Genomic DNA, 13,617 nt, shown 5'->3' with positions numbered 1-13,617 from the left:
CGTGTTCACCTACTAAATTTGCCATCTAATCCCACACATTGCAAAGACAGGCCTCCGTGACACCCCAGAGCCAGGGCCTGACTGCTCTAAGCCTACCAATTAAAACTCCATTAGGAAAACACCCTGGGTCAATAGGGTTTAGACGCACACACTTTTACCCCCCTTCTCCTTCTCCTTCTGCTTTCTCTCCGCATACTCCCTGACCTTCCAGTGTGTGGATCTCAGGAATGCTGTCCCCAGGTCCTGTCAGATGTCGCCACTCACATGTGAAGGAGCTACCTTCATCTTAAAGATCTTAAATTGTAATGGTCACAGGGGGGCTTGAATGTGGTCAAGCTTCGGAATTCTGTTTTCTATCTGGAAAATGTCAGTCTGGAAATCCATGCCGGCCAAGGTGTCTGTGTGCATCCACAGAATGTGTAAAAGATTTACAACATGGTGAGGAGCTGTGGGAAGTACCCAGCAAAAGGTATTTCCCACCCTGCTTCTTGCAAGAGCTGAGGCTTCCCCATTAGGAAATTTAGCTCCTGGTAATGCTGTCCGTACAGTGCAAGGTACTGCTCCAAAATAAAGGAAGACTCCTATAGATGACCAACCTTCTGTTCCTGATTGACAGCCCTTTTTCGAAGGGTTCTGGGGAGAAGGCTCTACACTGTAGTCTGTGATCATAGGTCTAGAAGTGACAATTAACTCTGGTGACTTGGGCCTCTCTGCCCCAGCAAATTTCTAAGCCTGACCTGGGGAGGTCTACCAAAGGACGTGAGCAACCATCTGTAAAATAACCACCCATCAGCAGCAGTGTAGAACTTCAGTTTGCCTTCAGTCCTGTAGAGAGTACAGAGCTAAGAGGAGGGCAGATGCTGGGGAAACAACCTTCCTGCCACAGCTAGATGTCCAATCTGTTCACTTCTGTAAATGTGGGAGGCCATTCTGTTCCAGCTGAGTGGCTGTCCCAACCCATCCCCCCATGCCCCTCCATTCTTTCTGTTGAGTCCAATGTGTTCCAGTGAATGCTTACCTGGCCCTTTCAGAATGTCCTCAAGGTCTGGTTAGACAGGGCCAAGAACATGACCTTGTTCGTCCTAAGTTTGGGTGCATGGATCTTTCCAGAAGCTTCTTGGCCAGAGGCTAAGACACAGCTCAGTTCCTGGATCACCAGTGACTGGGGCAGCAGGAGGAGCAACACTGAGGAGTCTGGATTATTAGCTGGGCTGGCATAGCCCAGCAGGGGCTCTTGGTGTGTCCATCTCACATGTGAAGGTGAAATGTCCACAGAGGAATCATCGTGCCTACTCCTCCACCGTGGCGGACAAGCCCTTGCCAAGCTCCCGGTTCTCCTGTCAGACTGCTAACGCAGCTCACTGTGTCACAAACATGCAGTGATGGCTGGGATGAGTCTGACCCTGATATTCTTACGGCATTGGTTACCTACCCATTGCTGAATTCACCTCGGACATGAATCCACGTAGTCAGTAGAAATCACAGGGGGCAGACACGGGGCATCCCGTCACATGATGAACATGTTGGCCACTGAAAAGATGTTCTTAGGAAAAGGGCAAGTGCATCGAACAGTTCTCACAAATATTTAGTACACACTGGGCCGTTGTGGGCTGGTGCTGTCTATAGTGAGAGGGTCCATTCCATTGAGAAACGCACACTGGAGCTTGGGCATGCATCTCAGTCGACAGTGTTTGCCGAGTGTGGAAGCCTTGGGTTTGCTCCCCAGAACCACATAAATCAGGTATAGAGTTGCACACCCATAATCTCAGTACTCATGGGTGGAGGCCGAAAGTCCAGATGTTCAAGGTCATCTTCAGCTTCATAGTGAGTTGTAGGGTATAGGCCAGCCTGACTTACATGAAACCCTACTTCAACCAAAAGGGATGGTTGAGTGAGTGAATGAATGAATGAATCAATCAATCAATCAATCAATGTCAAGCTGGGAAGGGCACAGAGAGGAGGAGCTACAGGTAGCCAACAGGCTTTCTCATCCAGCCTTGAGCTGTGTGTCGGGACTGATTAGTTTCAAGGACCTTTGTGGGGATATGCTGTTTCCTATAACTAGAGCTTCACCGAGCCACGAGGCTCTTATAGAATGGACCCCTTCATCCCTGTGCTGTACTTGGGTTGGAATAGAGGGTGTCTGGACTGTAGCTCGGGCTCCTGAGGTCAGGACCACAGGCCCTGCCGGTAATCACTGTTCACAGTTGCTAGTTCTTGAACCTGAGCTGGCCTGCTAGGTCTCAGGCTAGGCCCTGTTGCAAACTGTAGGCACCCATGGAGAGATGACGTCACAGAGTCCTCTGCCTCTAACTGGTGTGCCTCACTGTCAGCATCACTTGAGGGGCTTTGAGGTGCAGCCAAACCTGGCTCCCTGATCCCTATCCCCTAGCACCCACTTACATTTTATAATGAGGTCAGTTTTGTAGTCCCGACTGCCCTGGAACTTCTACGTAGAACAGGCTAGCCCACTTGTCTCTACTTCCCAAATGCTGGGGGTAAAGGTGTGTACAACCATATGCAGCTTAGCACCCTCACCCGTATAAAGACTTCGCAGGGGACTGGCACTATCGATCTGTCAAGACCAGCTTGGATGTCTGGTCTGGTACCTAGCACTGTCTGGGTCGTCATGCCAACCTACCACATGTCCTAGCTGTCTGCATAAAGTTGTCGAGGCAAAGGGTAGGTTGCATTTTGCTTCTGTGTGTCTACGGGAAGGGCTTGGCAAGAGGGTTCTACGGGTCGTAGCCCTGGGCTGTAGGCCAGGATCATGATGAGCTTTTCCTGGGTTTGCTAACAATTAGTTCAGAGGACTCTGGTCCTTTTGCCCATCATATCCCCATAGGTAGGTGTATGGGGACCATACAAAGGCATCCTTGAATTTGGGGTTCTCCTAGCCCAGGTCCCCCACCCATATGATAAGCCCTTGTGTGTCTTCTCATCACTCACAACAGAATCCTTCTGTGACCAAATGCAGGGGTTTCCTTCACACCAAGAAATCTTACAGTTCTCTGTGGATGCCGTCTGAGACAGTATTGGATCCCCCAGGTTAAGGGGCACCATAAGACCAGCCCCCCCCCCTCATCCCACCATTTTTAATCCTGTGGTCGTAAACCATGTTTGTGTTTAAACGTACAAGTGGAGGGGGGCGGTGTCTCTCACAAACCCTTCTTCATACGCGATCAATTACGCAGGGGTGGCTGGAGGCAGAAAGCTGGAAAACAGTTTCCTAACTAGATTTTCAGCTTATGGTTTAAAAAAAAAAAAAGAGGCACAACTCAAACGAGGAGGAGGAAGGAAATACATACTATAAAGTGGGGTGGCCTAGCACGTTTTTCTGTGCGTTCAGCAGCCGAGAGACTCCCCCCAACCCTGCCTTTTAGGTTTCTATAGAAGTTTCCTTCCATACCCATGACTGGTTATGTCACCGACCTCTAACGATCGACTTACCCTTCAGCCCTTTATCTTGCCTAGAGGGCCAGGGTCATAGCTGAAAGTCCCAGCCCTCTAATTACATGGTCGGTCCTCCATTCCACGCACCTCAGCAGCCAGCCCCCACACTGAGCTATTCAGTCATCTCACTGATATAGCATGTAATCATCACTTTGGAGAGTCTAATGGTTTTAGGAGCCGCGTGCTAGGAAAGATGTGTGTTTTATACAGAGACCAGACGTTACTTGTTATGTCCCCTGCATTGCCCACTTCCGGGGACAGTCATGCCTCCAAGGATACAGACCGTAGCCGGCCCCTTCCCTCCCTTTGCACCTTTGCCTAGTAGCAGGTCTTGAGAGTGACAGTCCCCAAGAGATGACTGTGTGTGACAGAGATGCTATCAGTTTGGGCCCCTGCTTGGACAGGTGGGGCATAGACAGCCCTGAAACAGCCCCCCACCCCAGCCCGGGCTCTTGCTAACACAGGTCGCCCCTCTGTACACACAGATTCCTCATTTGGAACACCACCTGGATATGGCTGTGCTGCAGACCAGGCTGAGGAACAGCGCCGGCACCAGGACGGGCTGCCCTACATCGATGATTCACCTTCTTCCTCGCCACACCTCAGCAGCAAAGGCAGGGGCAGCCCGGCCTCAGGCGCCCTGGAGCCCACCAAAGCGGTGAGTCCGAGAGGCACACCCGCCAGACATAGCGGGTAGACGTGAAGTCCAGATGGGTACTGGACTCTGCTCGGGATCAGGCCACCGCTTCCATGGAGGAGGCCATGTCCTGAAAGGCAACTCCTAGTCCGGGGACACAACAGCAATTAGGCGATGGCACCATTATAGAATCATAGAGAGCTCCTTTCTTGTCGTGAATCGGGAAGCAGATCTCCCTCTGCGTACACTTCACAGGGAGGCCACGGGCTTCTTTATAAACTGAGCCTAGAGAGGGAGGATGCATGCGTTTGTAAGGCTGAGAAGAGTCATGCCAGAGGCCACCACCTGAGCAAGCAGGACTTATGTGAAAGTCCCCTCTGGAGTGCTCGGCCACGTTAGGTCGGCCCTGACCCTCCGCTCAAGGGATAGACTCACTCTCTTTTCCACAGAGAAGGTCCTCACAGTAGCTTCGTTTGACCAAGATCCTTCCAGAGAGTTTGCACTTGACCCTCACCAACAGTCCCAGGGAACTTATCTTGCTGTCATCTCCACGTCACCGAAGTGTAACCGATGTCAGTTGCTGGCTTCCTCTCAGGTCACGTGGCTAACAAGTTGTGGAACATTTGAGAGGCCATCTGCCACATCCCCAAGTAGCATACTGTATGGGCCAGCCTTCTCTCCCGGGAACATCACCCCGAGGCACTTGCAGACTTCACAGAGCAGTTCCCACAGTGAATCTGCCCAGCCAGCACGGTGTCCTGAGCCACTCCGTGGTCCCGTGGGCTGGGGCACTGTTGAAGATAACTTTTTCAGTGGAGGGAGGGGACACCTCCCGGGATGATTTTAATGGCCAGTTTGACACAGTGAAAATGTCTCAATGGGGACTTTCTAGATTAGGATAGTCTGAGGGATTTATTGAAACTATGTTCGTTCATGTGGGAGGACCTGCTCGCCATGGGCAGCATTATTCCCCAGGCTCGGTATTCTACGGAGAAAACAAGTGGAGCGCCAACATGCACACATTGATTTGTTCTCCTTACCCTTGACTCTGAATGTAATATGACTGATTAGTTACTTCATGCTCCTGCCACCTTAACTCCCACACAGTGATAGACTGTGATCTCCAGCACATAAGCACTTTATCCCATAACACGTGCATGCATGCGTGCATGTGTATGTGCATGGGTGCATGCATCCATGTTTGTGTAGTAAGTGCCATCAGGATTTTTGTTTATAAATCACAGCAACAGGAAACAGCTAAGACAGGTCCTCCTCTGACTCCTTGGATTCTTCCTTCATGGAGCTGAGCAAATCATTGTTACCCTAAAGCAGTTTCTCCTTGCCTTTGGCCATTTTGTCTTCCTGGGCCCTTGGCATCTTCTCCCTTCCGCTTACCTTGGGGCTGACGCATGTGGCTTACATCTCTGTCCATCCATCTCCCGAGAGCTGCCACCACCCACCCAAGCCTTAATGCTCCTTCTTGACCCTTGAGAGCAAGCTGACCTACTTCTTTGATTCAGGCCCGGTACAGGTTGGTCTCTGTTCTGCTGGCCTCCTGGCACAGATGGTGGCCTTTTAGCACCCATCTCATCCCTGTAGACTCCAGGCAGAGCCTTGTCTCCCTTCTCCTGCCCCCCTTAGGGGTTCATCAAACATGCCTCCCGTGGCAGGATATTGCACATCTGCACAAACAGGTCTACAGCGTCCCCTCCCCCACCAGGCATTCCACCTGAGGAGGTGGCAGGGAGGTTCTAAATGAGGAGGGTTGACATGTCACCTAGTTTTGCCCCAGCAGCCCCTGCTTATTTTAGTGCTTAGAGCCCTAAGGGTAGAATTCCATCCTGGCTCTGGTGACACCGACACACCCTTGGCTTCCTGACTTCTCTTAGGTTCCTTAGGGAATGTGGTGGGTTTGGGGCCAGAAGCACCCTACCCTGCTGCCTAAGGTTCTTCTGCCTCCCAAATCCTGGTTTGCTCCCTGCTGCCAACCTGGTACCTTTTGGGCCGGTTGAACATTAAGAGAAATTTCCCTGGGGATTCCATGGCAACACATAAGCTCAGTGCAGCTTCTGGATTTCAGGGCTTCTCAGTCAGCATCCTCCCCAAGGAGTTAGGTATTGCATTGGGGTGGGGCAGAGGCCTGGCACCCCTTACTGTGGCAGCAGCGAGAAGGCCTGAGGTGGGTTCGTTGACACAGTATCTGGTAACAGAGCCAGCTCTGAGTGCTGGGATCTCCCCTTCTGGAGGACTGGTTTGCCCTTGCAAGCTGGGCTCTAGGGCAGTTTCTAGCCTCTAACTTAGAGAGCCCTGGCCCTATTTAAACTAGAAGAGGACACCCTGGTCAGCAGCTGTGCTGACTATGAACTTACAGTAGAGAAAGCTGCACCCTGATTGATCAGTGAGCTCCCCTGGGAAGAGTCTTGAAAGACCTACTAATGGACCAGCGGCAGCTCACCTGTGGGCTTGGTAACCTTTGTTACTTTGTTACCATGAGTCTAGTTTGTTTCTTTCCATTCCTGGTTGCCTGTCTCTGGACTCCTGAGGGCTTTTCCCTACCTCTATGTCAGCCTCCAGCTGCCCTTTACCTGAAGCTTCCTCCTAGAAGGGACCTCCCTGCCTGTAGGACCCTGATTACAGGAATGCCGCGTGTACAGCTTCAGTTATAAACAGCCAGTGACAGCCCTGTCCCCTGCTCACTTCTCTCTTGCTGCTTGTGGGATACCATCAGCCCTGTTCTGATCCCCAAAAGATTCTCCATCTAAGAAAGATTCCTCTTCTCAAGTCCTGTCTCCATCCACCCCAGCACCATCCCGGGGCCAGGTGGCCTCACCCTTGGAATGAAGAGAACTGGACTTGGCGCCATCTGCTTGTACACACAGTGTTTCCTCCTGGCTTTCCAAACCGTGTGGATGGGATGAGGCATGGTTCTTCCACCAGGCACTCCCATCTATGCAGGCAGCGGCGTCTTATGCTGGGCAGGGACGTCACTGGCCCTGCTGACCTCCCTGCGCCCCGCTGTCTCCCTGGAGCTCACAGTAGCAAGACTGTTCTTCGAAACTAAGGAGGAGGACTGCATGTTGGGGGTGGCTGTCATTGTCAAAGGCCTGCCATCTCCCTAACCCCTTCCCTTGTGTGGGATAGGAGTATCACCTAGTCACAGTGGGAGGCATGTGCAGAGAGAGATGGAGGCCGCTTCTCTGATGACCTGCCATCACACTGGGCCGAGAAGTGAGCATCACTCCATCAGATCCTGCGTATCTGGGCACCGGGGGGCAGTATCCTATCAAACTTGAGTGGCACGTTAGGATTTCCCCACCTTCCTGCCTTTGAGGAGCTCAGCTGACAGTCCTGGATTTCTGGGACCTGCTTGCTTCCCAATTAGATCACTGAGACTCTGAAAGAACCCTCGGGGTTTCATAAAGATGAGGCCCCAACTAGGACCTAGCCAGGCCTTTGAGATTCGATGAATGAAATGAATCTTAATTGGGCACTGTGTTCCAAGCACGGGAAGTTTCGAGTTCAGGCACAGCTATGCCCTGGAGGCTCCTATCTGTGGAAGCCACTGTCTGGTCTTACCTGCAGGGACCCATTTGGGTGGGTTATTTCCCCAGAGTGATGGCTGCCACCCACACACATTTGCATGGTCACAGCTTAGGCACGACATACACACACACACACACACACACACACACACACACACGTCATGTCGCAGTGACAATGAGGTTCAAGCCCCAGGGATCCAGGTAGGATACAAGAATTAGACAGTTTATATCTAGAAGATAAAGGTCCATGCAGAGGCTCCCTGGTAACCCTAGCTCTAAACTCTGACCCTGAATCCTGACCCTGGGCTCTTCTTGATTAACCTGCAGTCTATACCATGACATACTTCCCTGAAAAGGACCAGCAGAGTCATTAAGACACAGAGGGTCCATAGCGGGGTCCTAATGTCCAACTGCAAGCCTCCCTGAGGCCTGAGCTGTCCTCAGTCAGGTCCTTCCGAAAGCCCAGTCAGCCTCACTCCGGGTCATACAGGCCCTAGCTACTATCCAGAGACCTTTGCGTGAAGTAGCAACCAGGGATGTGGCGAAGCATCATATGGTATGGGATTGCCTGCCGGTCCCCAGGAAGGAACCCCTCAGCTCTACATGTCAGCATCGATCACACTTCTCCTCTAATGATTTAGGAAAATGAGTCATGGAGGGAGGTGGGGGTGGAGTCAACAGCCCTGTTTTAGTCCCAGGAGGTGGGGCAACAAGGCTGTTTAGAGTCGGCTCTTGGCGCTAGGAAACTGGAAGGGGGAGTGGGCGGGGCTTTTTAACCCTCCGTGGATGCGGGCTCCGCCCCTTACTGGCATCCGCCTCTGCCTGTAGGTGGGGCAGGTTGGCCGGGTGCCACACAGTGGTTGGTTCCACGGGCACGGCCAACCTCTGACATCACCTGTGGCTGGGGAGAGAAGCAGGGAGTGGCCAGGAAACCAGGCAGCACTTTCTGTTGCCTTTGGCACCACCACCGCTGGACGGCTAGGCGTGCCATAACAAAAGCACTCCAAGCGGTGGCCTTTAAACAGCAGAAGTGCGCTTTCTCCGCGGTGTCAGGGGCCGGAAGGCTAAGGTCCAGTTGCTGTTGAGGTGTTTTCTTCTGAGTGTTCTCTCCTGAATCTATGAGTGGATGGCCGTACATAACTCCTCTTGGATCAAATGTCTTCTCTGTGTGACAGACCCATAGTCCAGTCCTTATGGAATGCTAGTTATACTGACTTAGAATCCGCCCCACTGTCTTCATTTCAACTTCTCAAATCCAGCCACATCCCCAGGCTGTGGGACTCAGGACTTCAATGCAGGAATGGGGGGTATGACACGGGTGTAGTCAGTCCACAGTGCCATCATAACCTGGCATCGGCCCATGGTCTCCCAGGTTGTGTAGGCTGTGCCCCCCTACGTCAACATGCTGCAACATGTGTGTCCGCTCTGTCTTGGTGGAGACAAAAATCAGCAGAGCTTCACTCTTTTGATCTGGGAAGTTGACAGGCTGAGGTACTTTGCCCAGAATCTGCTTGGGAGAGAGTCCCTCCTACCAGCAAGAGAAAGCAGGATCAGACAAAAGCTCTAAGCCTGAGGGCCACCCTCACCCTACCCTCACAGGCAGGAGGCTATGACACACAGCTGCAGCGGTCACAGTCCCAGGAAGGGCAACTCGCTGAGGGAGGAGGTGGTGCTACCTAGGGGCCTGGTTGGTCCAAGGTCCATGTGGTAGTGACAGCCAGGGAATCCTGGCGAGGCACACATCAGGCGAAGGGCAAGGAGCAGCAGACATTTTCCAATAGCAGGAGCCTGGATGGCAGGCAGTAGGCTCTGATAAACCCCTTCTCAGCCCTCCTGGAGCAGCTACCTTTGGGCTGCCCGTGGGCTACACCCACCTTGGGTCAGAGCCTCCTTTCCCTTCCATGTGTGGATCAAGGCAGCTACTTCGTGGTCCCAGGCACAAGGCAAGAAGGAGAGGAGGCCTTGTGGTCTGCTCAGCGTCCTCGTTTCCTACTTTGTGGGGGCCGCAGGCGACCCTCGACTGGATGAGCCTCTGGAATTTAGTGACTTCGAGCGCATGGCCGAATGGGTACCAAGGCTATCAGTACCTCCCTCTTCCTTCCTGGTGGACCGTCTCTGAGGGCTTTGTCCGCAGAGGGAGCTGATGTTTCTGCTTCTGTCCTGCAGAGTGAGCTGGATTTGGAAAAGGGCTTGGAGATGAGGAAGTGGGTTTTGTCCGGAATCCTGGCCAGCGAGGAGACGTACCTGAGCCATCTGGAGGCCCTGCTGCTGGTGAGGAGGCCCTTGCTGGGATTCCCCCCAGACCTCATCCCGGGCATCCGAGCTTCTCTAGGGGCTGGGAGATGCCGACTGGAGACCTTAACCGCCAAGTTTCTTTCTTTTAATTAATTTTTTTCCCCCATTGGGATTTGAAAATGATAGGGCTGAGATGTAGTTTAGTGGTAAAGCCATTTGTCTAATGGCCAAGGTCCTACCTGGGCCCGATTGCAATACCAAGAGGTAGGTAGGTAGGTAGGTAGGTAGATAGATAGATAGATAGATAGATAGATAGATAGATGGGGGGGGATGGGTGGACGGATGGGTAGTTAGGTAGGTAGGTAGGTAGGTAGATAGATAGATAGATAGATAGATAGATAGATAGATAGATAGACGGATGGATGAGTGGCTGGGTAGACAGACAGATAGATAGGAAGATAGAGAGATAGGAAGATAGAGAGATAGATAGATAGATTATTGATAGATGATTTATAGATAGAGAGATAGAGAGATATGGATGGATGGGTGGACGGATGAGTGGATAGATAGATAGATAAATAGATAGATAGATAGATAGATAGATAGATAGATAGATGATTTATAGATAGAGAGAGAGAGATGGATGGGTGGATGGATGAGTGGGTAGGTAGATAGAGAGATAGAGAGATAGATATGGATGGATGGGTGGATGGATGAGTGGATAGATAGATAGATAGATAGATAGATAGATAGATATGATAGACAGACAGACACAGACAGGGTTAGCTAGCTAGATGAATGAATGAATGAGTGAGTGAGTGAATGAATGATGAAGCCACTTCACCTGTGCCACCCTCTAGCCCATGAAGCCTCTGAAAGCCGCTGCCACCACGTCTCAGCCTGTACTGACCAGCCAGCAGATTGAGACCATTTTCTTCAAAGTGCCTGAGCTCTACGAGATCCACAAGGAGTTCTACGACGGGCTCTTTCCCCGGGTACAGCAGTGGAGCCACCAGCAGCGTGTGGGTGACCTCTTCCAGAAGCTGGTGAGTCAGTTGGGTACGCTGGCACTTGCGGCTTTGGGGACGAGGTTTGTCCCTTGGACATGTGTCCCAGGGAGACATCCAGGAGACAGTGGGAAGGAGAGCCTGGGGTGTGTCTGTAGCTTTGGTGCCAAAGGGCAGGCCGCTGGGAGGGAGAGGTGCAGGGACACATGGCCAACCCAGCTGAAGTCCAGCGAGTGCGTTGACCTGATCTTGGCTGCCTACTGTTTTGCTTGGGGTTTCCAGGCTCCATGCAGATCAAGATGCCTTTGAGACTAAAATGGTTTTTTTGCCGCCCAGCACAGCCAGTCTTAGGCTCTCAGTGGAGAACAGCGTTTTGCTTGGAGAGGTGGCTACACGTGACAGCACACTGGGGCTTGGTTACAGGTCAGCCTCTATGTCTGCAGGTCTCCCCTCTGCACCCTGGACTCTCCCAGTGCCGAGATAGAATTGTGCATGTGCTGCGCGTGTGCAGTCTTTACTTTGACATCATTCCCCCCAGACAATACAGCACAACAGCTATTTACATGGTGGTTACAATGGATTAGGCCTAGAGGTGATTCGGAGTGTGTGAGTCCGTGTCATTTCAGCCGTTTGGGAAGCTGAAGCAATAAGGTTGTTTGGGCCCAGGAGTTTAGGGGTCCAACCTGGCCAACATGGTAAATAGAGGAGGAAGAGAGGGAATGTGTGCCTAGCTAGGAGCCTCCACAGAGAGGCTTGGATCAGGTGACAGCTCTCTACAGAGCTGGGTCCCACTGTGACATCAAGGGGCACCATGTTACCTGCATTGAGGTCGCCCCATAAGGCAGGTCCTGTTTTCAAAGAGACTGAGCAAGGAAGACTGAGTGAGTCCCCTGTTTTTATTTGCCGTAAAAGAGTACATCTGTCTGCCATGAGGGGCCATCAAACCGAAGGACAAGAGGAGGTAGACAACAGATTAGGGTTTCTGGAAGTCCTCAGTAGATCAGAACTGACCAGGAAACTGACAGGTACCCGGGGGAGACGTTAGTACAGGGTAGGAACAGGAAAGGAGGGGTTCCTGACAGAACTGCCCAGCAGAGAGGTTACCCCTCCTAGAAGAGCCACAGGAAGGCAGCGCTGGCTCTGGTCTCTTTCTAATGATGGCTGATCCTAATTCCTAGATTGGTTGTGCTTCTAACACACACACACTTTGCTTGGGACCTTCTCCCCATGCAGAAAATAGTTCTTCAGGCTTAACAGTGGTCCAAGGGCAGGGTTCCTACAAGTGCAGGGTTCCTGAAAATCACACACACACACACACACACACACACACACACACACACACACACACACACACACAGACACACACACACACAGAGACACACACACACACACACATCCTACTCACCTCATTTGCTTCACTTGTGCCAGACAGGGATCCCACGACAAACCAAAGTATAGATATCACCAAAGTCCAACTTGATGAACCAGTGAGTTTTATTGGGGTGACAGAGTCTGGATGAGGAGCACAAATGACTCACTGTCAGCTACATCACCAAAGCCAGCCCAGCACAGGTGACAGCCCACAAAAGCTGAGAACCTGGAACACACTGAGAGTGTTCTGAGAGTGTCCTTTTAGGATGCCTCAGTTGCTCTAAACCTCTTGCAGGCAGCTTGACTGGTTTCTGACTTTTCCAGGCAGCTGATCTGGGTCTGCTCTCAGTCTTTGCTTGTCTGAGAGAAGCTCAGCTCTTATTGTTTACTTTGGCAAAAGAGGGGTGGGGGATGTTAGTGAATCTGGTCAGTTTCAGGGACTTCCTGAATCTGTTTTGAGTTGTTTACCTTCCTACTCCAGGAGCTTTGTGCAGAATGGGATGTTTTAATCTTGAGAAAAGGGTTATGCAGGAGGAGCCCAGTGGCCCCAGTCCAGGGTGTGGCTTTCCTCTTGGCTCTTGGCTCTTCTCCCTTTCTCTTCCAGCCCTGTGTCAATAAGATTAAACCTTGAAGAACAGACTCATCCTGAAGCCTTTGGAAAAGCAAAGAATAGTGCTGGGACAGGATAGGGGGTTGGGGCACACCCAGCACTTACCCAGAATGAAACCACTCAGGGGACTTTTCTCTTTCCCAGTCTTCTAAAACTAAGGAATGCTGGAACTTAAATTTTAGAATGTTACTTTTGGTTAGTGTGTTGCTCTTCAGCTGTCCCCCTGCAAAGGAGAGCTGATGCCCAGGCCGTCTGCTGAGCATCTCATGTGTCTTTAACTCGGGCTGAGTGCTGAGGACTTCCCAGGACAGACAGACAGTCCTACACTCCACCCTTTCAGTCTGCAGCAAGGCTAGCCCAGCATCCCCTCCAGGAGTCCTAGGACCCAAAGAGCTCGGTGTACCTATCCCGACGTTGGTGCCTTCTCTAGGGCCCTGGACTCCTGAGTTACTGCCACGGTGCCCCTTTCCTGTACTTCACTCTCAGCGAATGAGGTTTTGTTCGTGGTTGAAATCCTCTCCCCCAGTCCCTGTCTGATTCAGGATCCAACCCTGTCCAATGTTATGTGTATTTGGTTATGATGTCTCTTTAGGCTCCTTCTGTCTGTGTCAGCTCCCTGAACTGACGTTCTCCGAAGGGCACAGGCCGCTCTGAGTCTGTCAGACGTTTCCTCAGGTCTCTTTGGTAAAGAATGACCACAGTAGGGATTCTGGCCTGTCCCCGGCATACTAATGAGATACTGCCGATCTCCTGTTTATGCCA

The 13,617-nt window shown here is 51.7% G+C and overlaps 1 protein-coding gene across 1 annotated transcript in view; it reads left to right on the top strand.

Moving 5' to 3' along the window:
• Bcr (BCR activator of RhoGEF and GTPase) overlaps nt 1-13,617 on the top strand; it is a 127,777-nt gene that overhangs the window by 64,140 nt on the left and 50,020 nt on the right. The window contains 3 exon segments of the mRNA XM_032888340.1: nt 3,939-4,111; nt 9,799-9,903; nt 10,728-10,913. Coding sequence (XP_032744231.1) covers nt 3,939-4,111; nt 9,799-9,903; nt 10,728-10,913 — 464 coding nt within the window.

This window comes from Rattus rattus, chromosome 18, assembly GCF_011064425.1.
Source record: "Rattus rattus isolate New Zealand chromosome 18, Rrattus_CSIRO_v1, whole genome shotgun sequence".
Taxonomy (NCBI): Eukaryota; Metazoa; Chordata; class Mammalia; order Rodentia; family Muridae; genus Rattus; species Rattus rattus.
Note: the sequence above shows the minus strand (reverse complement) of the source record. Positions and strands in the feature narration are given on the sequence as shown.